Below are 12,840 nucleotides of genomic sequence, written 5' to 3'. Positions count from 1 at the left end.
GGGCTGGGGTAAATACAAGCTAATCACGTATACATGGCATACAGCCCATGTCCCACATGGAACTCACAATCTTAATCCCCACTTTACAGGTGGTGTAACTGAGGCCCAGAGGAGTTAAGCGACTTGCCCAAGGTCACAGCAGCAGAGAAGTGGCGGGGCTCAGATTAAAACTCAAGTCCTTCTGACTCCCAGGCCTGTGCTTTATCCACTAGGAAACGCTGCTTCTCAATATTACTAAGTAAGGTAATTGTCTAGGAATTCATTCTAGATCAGAAATTTCAAAGAAACCTTGTGGCATCTCCTTGAACTGTGAGAATAATAGTTTGGATGGAAATCCTGTGGATGAGAGATGTACAATGGTGTTCACCGATACACAATGATAAAAAGAGAATGTTTGGAAACCAATATTTGAACACAGGACTGAAGTGTTATAAGGATCAATCCAGTATGCTAAAATTATCCATTAACCAAGAGGTGATGTAGAAAATTGGGTGAAAGTATATAAGGGAAAACAAAGAGATAGAATTCATTTTACTGGTTGAAATCTCGCACCAACCCAACTCTGATTATGAGAGTGAGTCATGTTAGGCTATCAAGATCTGAAATTCATTTACATCAAAGCTTTCCTACTTGAGTTATTTTTCAGTGATGGTCTCGCTGCAGATTAGTTATACAAACTCTCCTTCCCCCAAATAGAGTCTTTTTGAAGGCATATCTCCAAAATGCCTTGGGCAACTAAGCCCTCATTTCCTCTTCTCCCACTCCTTTCTGCATCCCTTCTGTACTTGGATTTGCACCCTTTATTCACCCTTTCCTCAGCCCCACAGCATTTAAGTACATATCCTTAATTTATTTATGTAAACGTCTTTCTCCTCCTCTTTACTGCTATCTCAATATGAGCAGGAAACATAACTACCAATTTTGTTAAATTACACTCTCCCAAGCGCTTAGTACAATGCTATGCCCATAGTTAGTGCTCAATAAATATAATTAATTGGTCGATTGTTTAGCAGGATGTCTAGCACATATTCAGAAAGGCTTGCTACACCGTTTCAGGTTTGCATTTCCTTTGTGGGTTCAAACCTCATCACTGGTATGAGCATCAGCATCTTTTCCTGTTGGAGGCAATTCTTGAAGAAAATAAAATCATTCTGCCTGTTCTGGTCACTGTCTTCTCAGATCCCCCATAATAATAATAATTATAATAATGATATTTGTTAAGCAATTACTATGTACCAATTACTGTTCTAAGTGCTGAGGTAGATGCAAGGTAATCAGGTGGGGTTCACAGTTTTAATCCCCATTTTATAGATGAGGTAACTGAGGCCCCGAGAATTTAAGTGACTTGTCCAAAGTCACACAACTGATAAGTGGCAGAGTAGGGATTAGAACCTACAACCTCTGACTCCCAAGTTCAAGTGCTTTCCACTAAGCCATGCTACTTCTCTAGTGATAGTAATAGGAGGAAGGTAGGAAGAGAGGAGCAGGATAAATGGGAGAAGAAGGAGTAGTAGTAATATTTATCGAGTACCCAGGGAGTAAAGGACTGTACGTAGCACCTGGAAAACAGGAAATAAAGACGTGGCACTTCTGTACATATCTTTAAATTATATATTATAAATTATTTACTGATAATAATGTCTTTCTCCCCCTCTAGACTGTACGTTCACTGTTGGCAGGGAACATTCATTCATTCAATTGTATTTATTGAGCGCTTACTGTGTGCAGAGCACTGTACTAAGCACTTGGGATGTACAGGTTGGCAACATATAGAGACGGTCCCTACTCAACAACGGGCTCACAGTCTAGAACGGGGAGACAGACAACAAAACGAAACATATAGACAGGTGTCAAAATCGTCAGAACAAAAAGGAAGTATAGCTATATGCACATCATTAACAAAATAAATAGAATAGTAAATATGTACAAGTAAAATAGAGTAATAAATCTGTACAAATATATACAAGTGTTGTGGGGAAGGGAAGGAGGTAGGACGGGGGAGTTGGGGAGGAGAAGAGGAAAAAGGGGGCTCAGTCTGGGAAGGCCTCCTGATGGGCGGGGTGGTTGGGGAGGAGAAGAGGCAAAAGGGGGCTCAGCCTGGGAAGGCCTCCTGATGGAGGTGAGCTCTCAGTAGGGCTCTGAAGAAAGGAAGAGAACTAGCTTGGCGGATGTGTGGAAGGAGGGCATTCCAAGCCAGGGGAAGGACATGGGCTGGGGATCGACGGTGGGACAGGCAAGAACGAGGCAGAGTGAGGTGGTTAGCAGCAGAGGAGCAGAGGGTGTGGGCTGGGCTGTAGAAGGAGAGAAGGGAGATGAGGTAGGAGGGGGAGAGGTGAAGGAGAGCCTTGAAGCCGAGAGTGAGGAGTTTTTGCTTGATTTGTAGGTTGACAGGCAACTACTGGAGATTTTTGAGGAGGGGAGTAACATGCCCAGAGCGTTTCTGTACAAAAATAATCCGGGCAGAAGAGTGAAGTATAGACTGAAGTGGGGAGAGACAGGAGGATGGGAGATTCGAGAGGAGGCTGATGTTCCATAAAGGCGGGAACATGTCTGAAAATTTTTGAATTGTAATCCCCCGAGCACTTAATACAATACTCTGTGCATAGTAAGCCCTCAGTTAATGCCATTGATGATGGTGATATTTTTAGAAGCAAGAGGGATGTGGGATTGCAGGTTAAACATGAGGGTTAGGGCTAAAGTCGATTTGGGAGTTCATTCATTCATTCACTTCAAAGAACTACTGAGAGCTCACCTCCTCCAGGAGGCCTTCCCAGACTGAGCCCCCTCCTTCCTCTCCCCCTCCGTCCCCCCGCCATACCTCCTTCCCCTCCCCCAGAGCACCTGTACATATGTATATATGTTTGTACATATTTATTACTCTAATTATTTATTTTACTTGTACATATTTATTCTATTTATTTTATTTTGTTAATATGTTGTGTTTTATTGTCTGTCTCCCCCTTCTAGGCTGTGAGCCCGCTGTTGGGTAGGAACCGTTTCTACATGTTGCCAACTTGTACCTCCCATGCGTTTAGTACAGTGCTCTCCACACAGTAAGCATTCAATAAATACGATTGCATGAATGAATTAATTAATTAAGTGCTTACTGTGTGCAAAGCACTGTACTAATCACTTGAGAGAGCACAATAAACACAGACATATTCCCTGCCGACAATAAGCTCACAATCTGGAGGGGGAGATAGACAATAATATACATAATTATATATAAATGAATAAATTTATAATTACAGATATATACATATGTGCTCTGTGGAGTTTTCCATATGGAGGTGGTAGCTGAAACTATGGAACTGGGTAAGCACCAAGAGAGAATGGGTGTAGATGCAGAGGGGACTCCTAACAGAGCTTTATGAAACATGCACAGCTGAGAGATGAAAGAGTCTGACATAGAATACTGGTAAGTTCTTTCTGAACTTCTCTCCGTGTCTTTGAGTTCTGGTACTTTATGGCTCTTTGCCTCGGACCCCGTCTCTGCCCATCTGAGATTCTGTTTTTGCCTTTCTGAATCCCTCTATGACTTCATTTATGATTCTCTCTTCCTTTGATTCCCTGTTTGTGTGTGCTTTTAGTGACTGTGTGAGGCTTTTGGGAGGTTTCCTCTCACTTCATTAGAAATCCCCGATTCACCAACCCCTTCTCTCTGCCCACTACTGTCATAGTGTAGAGGAAGGAACATGGGCCTAGGACTAAGAAGGCTCCATCACTTGTCTGCTATATGACTTTGGGCAAGCCACTTACTTTCTCTATGCCTGAGTTACCTCATCTGATCCTAATTTTTAGGGACTTTGTAACATTTCTTTCTTTTCCCCATATAACCATAACTTTCCCTCTAGTGCAACCAATTTTGAATGACTTGTCCACAAATTGGTTCAAATCCTTCTTAAAGCTTCCAACACTCTATGCCTGCACAACTTCCTTTGCTGTCCAGGTGCTCACCAATTGCTGCATTAAGAAGCATTTCCTTTGAGTTGTTTTGAACCTAACTCCTTCATGTTTTAATGGTTTTCCCCACATCCTGGGGTTGGGGGATTTAGTGAATCCCTAGGAGAAGAGCAATGAGAAACAATGTGACCTAATGGAAAGAGACTGGAAACCAGGAGATCTGTGTTCTAATTCTGACTTTTCCATGTTTTTTGTGGTATTTATTACATGCTTACTCTGTACCAGGCACATTATTGAGTGCTGGAGCATTTGTAAGCTAATTCGGTTGGACACAGTTCTTGTCCCAACCGAGCCTCACAGTCTTAATACCCATTTTGCAGATGAGGTAACTGAGGCACAGAGCAGTGCAGTGACTTGCCCAAGGTCACTCAGCAGACAAGTGGCAGAACTGGGATTAGAACCCAGGTCCTTCTGACTCCAAGGCCCATGTTCTATCCAATAGGTCACATTGCTTCTCATGTCGCTGTTCTCATTTCCCCTTAGACTGTGAGACCCATCTGGAATAGAGACTGTATCCCGTCTAATTATCCTACTCTAAGGGCTTAGTACAGTGTGTGGCACGTAACTATCATTATCATTATTAATAAGTCATGCAGATTTCCTATCTGGTTGGTGTTACACTTACAACTCAAGCTAAATCTTTAGGAATATTTTTAAAGGACTGGGAAATATTAGTCTTGAGTCGATTTCTGGAGCCATAAATGCATTAATCAAATGGCAGTTAAGAGAACAAACAATTGGGAAGTCTTTTATCTATGGAAAGGAGGCTGATGTGAAGGCTACTGTATGTTGTCCAGTTGACTGTATTTCACAATTCATCCAGAAAGATCCTGATTTTGGATGCTTCCTAGCTGCACCGTTTAGTTGTTGAAGAATATCCGCAAGTGTTAGCAGTAACTGCAAGACTTGAAGCTGGAGTGGGTTATTTTTTAACAGCATTCAGTTCCAAATTGCACGTTTCTGGGAGGACAGAGACCCAGGAGTCCCCTTCCTACTGCCTTGATCCAGAGAGGAAGTCAGGATAAAAATGGACGGGCTCCCACTCTAAATCCCGTGATTCCTGAACTCACAGACCCTGAGATTTTGAGAAGAAACTAAATTCAAGGGCTTGAGCATTGAGCTGGATTTTGGTGGATTAAATAATCCACTTTCCATATTGGCCCACTAGACTTCGGCAAAAGAACCCTGAGCAGAGAAACAGTTATCTCAATATTTCTTTGTGAAAATGACCCCTGCCCTTACAACTGTGTTTGCCATATAGTGAGCCCTTAATAAATACCATAATTGACAAGCTGGGAACAGTCAAACCATACTTGAGGAAAGCTTATGGAAAATTGAGCTGCAATAATTAAAACAAAAACTCCTTACTATTGGCTTCAAAGCACTCCATCACCTTGCCCCTGCTCACCTCACCTCCATTCTCTGCTTCTATATCCCAGCCCTAACACCCCGCTCCCCTGATAATAATAATAATTTTGTTGGTATTTGGTATGCGTTTACTATGTGCCAAGCAATGTCCCAAACGCTGGAGGGACTACAAGGTAATCAAGGTTGTCCCGCGAGGGGCTCGCAGTCTTAATCCCCATTTTACAGATGAGGAAACTGAGGCACAGAGAAGTGAAGTGACTTGCCCGAAGTCACACAGCTGACAGGTGGCAGAACCGGGACTAGAACCCAAGATCTCTTACTCCAAAGCCCAGGCTCTTTCCACTGAGCCACGCACTGTGCCTCCATCTCTCCTGTTATGCTGTCGACCAATGGCCCAAGTCCTACCTCTGGCCTGGAATGCCCTCCCTCCTCAAATCCACAAATCTCTCTTCCCCACTTCAAACCCCTCCTGAAGGCTCACCTCTTCCAAGAGGTCTTCCCAGACTAAGCCTTCCTGTTCCTCACCTCCCCATTCCTTCCACGTCATCTTGACTTGCTCCCTTGCCCATCCCGCTTCCCCATCCCACAGCACTTATCTATATATGTACATCTATAATTCTATTTATATTGATGCCTGTTTCCTTCTTTTCATGTATATATATATCTATTATTCTATTTATTTATATTGATGCCTATTTACTTGTTTTGATGTTGTCTCCCCCCTACTAGACTGTAAGGCCGATGTGGGCAGGGATTGTCTCTATTGCTGAATTGTACTTTCCAAGCGCTTAGTACAATGCTCTGCACACAGTAAGCGCTCAATAAATCCTATTGAATGAATGAATGAATGGAAATGTTTTGAGCTCCTTTATGAAGCATCGTTTAATCATCTCAAGACAAACCTAACAAAGATCATCATTCTCTTTACCAAATCTGCAGCTCTCACTTGTGTACTGATTGCCTACCTCGAGTTGGTGGAGAATGAAAACAATGTGACAGAATTCATTCTATTGAGACTCACACAGGACCCAAGGATGCAGAAAAGTATCTCTGTTGTCTTTTTAATAATCTACATCGTCACCGTGGGAAACCTGATCATTGTGGTAACGGTAGCTTCCAGTCAGACTCTGGATTCCTCTATGTATTTCTTTCTGGCTCACTTGTTGTTCCTTGATGCCTGCTATTTCTCAGTCAACACACCTAAACTGATCATTGACTCCCTCTCTGAGAAGAAAATCATCTACTTCAAAGGCTGCATGACCCAGGTCTTTGGAGAGCATTTTATTGGCGGGGCTGAGACCATTCTCCTCACGGTGATGGCCTATGCCCATTCCGTGGCGATATGTAAGCCATTGCACTACACTACCATCATGAGCAGACATCTCTGTAGATCACTGGTGGCTGTGGCCTGGGCCAGAGGCTTTCTTCACGCCACAATTCAAAATATCTTCATGGCACATTTACCATTTTTTGGCCCCAATGTCATCGACCACTTTATGTGCGATTTATACCCTTTGCTGAAACTGCTCTGCTCCGATACTCACACCTTGAGCGTGCTGGGTGCTGCTACCAGTGGTGGCATGTGCGTGTTAATCTTTGTCCTGTTGATGATTTTCTATGCCTTCATCTTGCACTCCCTGAAGACCCACAGTGCCGTGGGTAGACTCAAAGCTCTCTCCACCTGTGCCTCCGACTTCATCGTTGTCATCTTCTTCTTTATTCCGTGCATCTTTGAATATGTGCAGCACACAACTTCCTCATCCATTGACAAGGCTGTTGCAGTATTTTATATTATGATAACCCCCATGCTAAATCCCTTCATCTACACATTGAGAAATGCAGTGATGATAAAAGCCATTAAAATGTCACTAAGCAAAACAGTGTCTTTTGCCCTTGAATAAGTGCACCTTAGGAAAAGGGTTATTAATATAAATGAGAAAATCAGCTGCAGAATGTTCTTGCCCCCTTTTTTGGAGAACACACCTGTGTTGATCAAGGGAAACTTGGTCTATGGGTTTTTTTTATCGATTTTAGGTCAGTGGTCAAATGAACATCGTTTCTTTGATAATTTGGAAATCTTCTAGTTTTAGATGCTGTTTTACCACCATCCCCCGATTTCTTGTCGTTCATCTATAGCCCTTCCTAATGCAAGCATAGAGAGTAAAGGGAAGGAGTGTCATTAAAGGGTGAGGAGGAGCATGGTCTAATGGAAAGGGCACAGACCTGGAAGTCGGAGGAAGTGGATTCCAATCCCGCCTCTGCCAGCAGCCTGCTGTGTGACCTTGGGCAAGTCACTTAAAGTCCCTGTTGCCTCATCTGTAAATTGGGGGTGAAATATCTGTTCTCCCTCCTACTTGGGCTGTTAACTCCATGTAATACAGGGACCATGTCCTAGCTGATTAGCTTGTGTCTACCCCAGCACTTACTACAATTTCTGACTTGTAGTAAGCACATAATAATAATAATAATGCAAGAACTACTCTGACAAAGTATTTCTTGAACACCCACTGAGTGCACTCCACTAAATGCAGTTCATTGTACCAAGTGATTGGGATATGAAAATGTAAAGCAGCCATGACTTCCCTGACCACTGGTAGCATACACTGTAATTCAATGACAGAGGCTTATTAATTTGGGGGTGGTTTTACCCTATAGTCTTGTCTTATGCTGTTGAATCGTCTCCAGCCCACAGCGACTCCATGGACACTTCTCTCCCAGTTCGCCCCACATCCATCTGCAGTCGTTCTGGTAACATATCCATTAGGTTTTCTTGGTAAAACTACAGAAGTGGTCTACCATTGCCTTCTTCCTCACAGTAAACGAGTCTCTGCCCTCAACTTTCTCCCATGCCGCTGCTGCCCAACACAGGTTAGTTTTGATTTGTAGCAATTTGCCTTTCAGTCACTATCCACTGCCCAAGCTAGGAATGGAATGGGTAGGCCACTGTTTGACTCTCCTTCCCTTAGCCGAGATTGGTAGAGTACTAGAAATTCTCCAGATGCGATCCTGAAGGCCACATAGGTCTACTGAATATAATGAGTCGGAGAAGGTTCTAAGATCAATCAATAGTATTCACTGAATGCTTACTGTGTGCAGAACACTGAATTAAGAACCTAGAAAATGACAGTACAACAGAATGGGTATGCATGATCCTTGCCCATGAGAACCTTACAGTCCATAATGGGAGACAGACATTACATTTGTAGATGAGGTCACTGAGGCATAAAGAAGTTAAGTGACTTTCCCAAGGTCACACAGCAGACCTATGACAGAGCCAAGATTATAACTGAGGTCCTCTGATTCTCAGGCTTGGACTTTTTCTAGAGACCACTTCTCTAGGAACCACTTGTCCCCAAATTGCTGTGGACTAGCAATTAATTAGAAAATCAAGGTTATTTACCACCCTATGCACAAACAAGTATCTCCAACAGTGACATATACCTAAATACTGACCCTCAATTCTTTACATCCTTAAATGATGCAAAAATAGAAAAAGAAGTAGAAAACAGAAACAAGACGATTAAGGCTTCCTTTTATACAGTGGGAGCCTACATGACATCCAGATCCAAATGAATCTCAAGGTAGATGGATCAATTATAATGGAGCAATTATATTACCCAATAGAGAGAAACCGAATGGTCTATTGGAAAAACCGTGGGGCTGGGAGTCAGAGGTTCTGGGTTCTAATCCAACCCCTGCCCCTTGCCTGCTGTGTGACCTTGGTCAAAGCACTTAATTTTTCTGTGCCTCAGTTCCCTCAACTTTAAATAGGTATTCAATGTCTGTTCTCCCATGTACTTTGGCTGTGAACCCCATTTGGGAAGTAGCTGTGTCTAATATGATAAATATCTGTCTATCCTAGTGCTTAGAACAGCATTAGACACATAGTACATGCTTAGGAAATGCCATAACGAACACAATGCCATATCCTACTTCTAGAGAAGTTCCAACAACCCTGTCTATGAACAATACTTAGTATCCAACGACTAGAAAAGCAGCGTGCTCAGTGGAAAGAGCCCGGGCTTGGGAGTCATGGTCATGGGTTTGAATCCCGGCTCTGCCACTTCTCAGCTGGGTGACCTTGGGCAAGTCACTTCACTTCTCTGAGCCTCAGTTCCCTCATATGTCAAATGAGGATGAAGACTGTGAGCCCCACGTGGGACATCCTGATCACTTTCTATCCCCCCCAGCGCTTAGAACAGTGCTTTGCACATAGTAAGCGCTTAACAAATGCCATTATTATTATTATTATAGAAAGGGTCACAAACAACGTGGTCCTGGAAAACAAGCAATCCATTGCCATCAAACTATCACACTCTCCCAAACACTTACTACATTGCTCCTTATGTGGACTCTCGATAAATACCACTGAGTGATTGATTGACCAAAGCGACTCTGGTCCCTTTGTTTGTTTCACTGGGTGGGACGCTGTAGGAAAATGGATGACTCAAGAAACCCAAACAGCTGCTCTTGCATGAGCTGAAATAGGGTAACCCTAAGCAAGAATCAATCGATTAATCGATCGATCAGAAGCAGAAATGTTTTCAAGATCAAGTGAAACAAAACCCCAAATGATGTAACTTAGTGTCTATCATCTGGGAGACAGCAGAAGCTGAGAGATCAGCCTGGCATTCAGCAATTAGAAATAGAGTCCTTGTGTTCCATAATCACTTCTACCAACTCTATTATGTTGTACTTTCCCGGCAGCGTGGTTTAGTGGAAAGAGCACGGACTTGGGAGTCAGAGGATGTAGGTTCTAATCCTGGATATACCACTGGTCTGCTGTGTGATCTTGGGCAAGCCACTTAACTTTTCTGTGCCTCAGTTACCTCATCTGTAAAATGGGGATTAAGACTGTGAGCCCCACGTGGGACAACCTGATTACCTTGTCTCTACCCCAGTGCTTAGAACAGTGTTTGACACATAGTAAATGCTTAACAAATACCACAATTACTACTATTATTTTAGTGCTTAATTCAGTGCTTTACACATAGTAAGTGCTCAATACACGGCATTGATTCACTGGTTAAAACTGAGATGACAAATGCAATAGAGTAACAAAGGGCCAGGGAGTCAAAGAAACTGTGTTCTAATCCCAGCTCTGTTACTTGTCTGCTGTGTGACCTTGGGCAAGTCACTCCTCCGTGCCTCAATTAACTCTCCTGTAAAATGGGATTAAAGCTGTGGGCCCCATGTAGAACATGGAATGTGTCCAACCTGACCATCTTGTAACTACCCCAGTGCTTAGAACACTGTCTGACCCATAGTAAGCACTTAAGAAATATCCGAAAAGGGGGAAGGGAGTGTCTTTATATGCCCACAGTGTGGAAGGAATTTTTAGTCACACTTATGTAACGAAATAAAAATCTCAGTTGTGGCATCCTTAAACCCAAAAGACAAGTAGATATAAATTCCTTATGTGTTCATCTATTCTGCAGCATATCCTTGAGCTTCTTGCTATGTTTTCTTGACATCCTGTCTTTAAAAAATGTTCCCTTCTTCACCCATTTCACCTCCAAATTCATTGGAAATGTAGCTATGACTTGCTTCCAGAAAGAAAACTCTGGTAGTGATTGGTCCTATTGCCAAAAATGGTGTTAATTTCTTAAAGCCAAATGGAGCTATCTCCTAAATGTTTAGCTTTGACAAATGTCGTTTTTTATTATTTTGACCCTGTTTGTGCTAAATCTATAGCCAGAAATTATACTAAGCAGGCAGTGATACATAGATAATTTAAATCCAATTCAATTTTTTTGAATGCAATGCTACAAAAATGATGATGGCTCACTAAAATAGTCAATTCTATCTTCTACACTCTCCATAATCCTAATCAGAATTTCTCGTTTAGGAAATTGGAATTTTAATAACTAAAGCATATATTAACCTTATATTAAAAGTGATCAATTGTCACTTTTAACCAAGGTCTCAGTATTTCCTAATACGCAGTCATTGTTGATATTTTTGATACAGTTCACAAATAAAGACAATAATAATAATGATAATGGTATTTGTTAAACACTTATATGTGCCAGGCACTGTACTAAGCGCTGGGGTAGATACAAGCAAACCACGTTGGACGCAGTCCCTGTCCCACATAAGACTCACAGTCTCAAACCCCATTATACAATGAGGTAACTGAGGAACAGAAAAGTTAATTGAGTTGCCCAAGGTCATAGAGCAAGCAAGTGGCAGAGCTGGGATGAGAACCCATGACATTCTGACTCCCCAGCCATTGCTCTTTCCACTACACCAGGCTGCTATCATATACCTACAACTGAAAATTTATCAGTTGTAATTGTGGAGTGATGTTACAGTTTCAGACAATTATTATTACTGGTTTTTGACCAATTGTAAATAGGAGGACGTCTGTTTTCATTTGAGCTTAGTAAATGTCTCAACTTTAGGTTCTTTTGTATTGTACTCTCCCAAGTGATTAGTACAGTGCTCTGCAAATAGTAAGTGCTCAATAAATGCAATTGATTGATTTAGGTTCTTTGCTCCTGATGCCTTTCTGCTCCACATTATTACATGGATATTGTTCTACTGGTCTTCATTTTCAGGCACCCATTAATATTTTGGTTTCTCTCTTGGTATACTGTAGTGGCAATGCTTTTTTACTCAATACTGTTTGACTCTTGTGGCATTTATCCTCTTTAAAAGGTCTTAAATGTCTTGTTTCTTGTGTTAGATATGAAATATACTTGCCAGAAAAGCCTAATATTTCATCATTACCTGTTACTCTTACTTCTCTTTTGTGAGATGTGCTCACCTGCATTCCATTTTGATTAATTTTAACACCATCATTCAGCAAATTGAAATTCCCTTTGAGGTAAATTACATTTATTTTTATTCAGTTTTGCATCTATATTTTGAATTTTAATCAGTAATTGTATTCTGGAGACATGGAGCTCTAATCAGAAACATAAAGGATTTGGATCAACATGAAAAACAATATTTTGACATTTTCCTTAAGTAAATCTGCCAAGTGACTCATTTTTCAATAAATCCCCAACTGTTACAACAACAATGCTAAATATCTCTCTCTGCTGAGGGAGCCGAGTTATTTCAAAAAATCTCCTGACAAGCAGTATTTGAAGAACAGGCAGAGCTAGTCATTTGGGGGTTTTATCGCTCATTGCAGAATATGCTTTATTTGAATGTTTGTTTCTCCGGAGACAAGAGGGAAGGTTCTGGATGTTTTCTTTAATTGGCCATCCTCTATGACAGGTACAGATTTTCTGAGGTTCAGACTTGGAATATCTAGCTGAAGGTTGAATTTCAGTCATGAACGCCAAGAGTGCCACAGCTAGTGTCCAATAGAAATATAACTGAATGACTGAACTCCAGAAAAATGACCGCTGTCTTCTCGACCATAATTTTGAGGAGAAAATTCACGGGAAGTTCTTCATTCCATAATAGTTCTATTTGATTCCACTGTGTCCCCCTCTAGAACATAAGCTTGTCGTAAGCAGGAAATTTGTCTACCATATATGTGTTATATTATACTCT

The 12,840-nt window shown here is 41.7% G+C and overlaps 1 protein-coding gene across 1 annotated transcript; it reads left to right on the top strand.

Moving 5' to 3' along the window:
- Positions 1-327: 327 nt before the first annotated feature.
- Positions 328-7,232, top strand: LOC119923877 (olfactory receptor 4C46-like). The gene is made up of 4 exons (XM_038743067.1): positions 328-474; positions 4,815-4,880; positions 6,228-6,434; positions 6,597-7,232. The coding sequence occupies exons 1-4, from the start codon at positions 328-330 to the stop codon at positions 7,230-7,232; spliced, it is 1,056 nt and encodes a 351-aa protein (XP_038598995.1).
- Positions 7,233-12,840: the final 5,608 nt, after the last annotated feature.

The sequence above is a fragment of the Tachyglossus aculeatus genome, unplaced genomic scaffold (assembly GCF_015852505.1).
Source record: "Tachyglossus aculeatus isolate mTacAcu1 unplaced genomic scaffold, mTacAcu1.pri scaffold_342_arrow_ctg1, whole genome shotgun sequence".
NCBI lineage: Eukaryota > Metazoa > Chordata > Mammalia > Monotremata > Tachyglossidae > Tachyglossus > Tachyglossus aculeatus.
The sequence above is the reverse complement of the archived record's forward strand: the minus strand, read 5'-3'. Positions and strand labels throughout refer to the sequence as shown.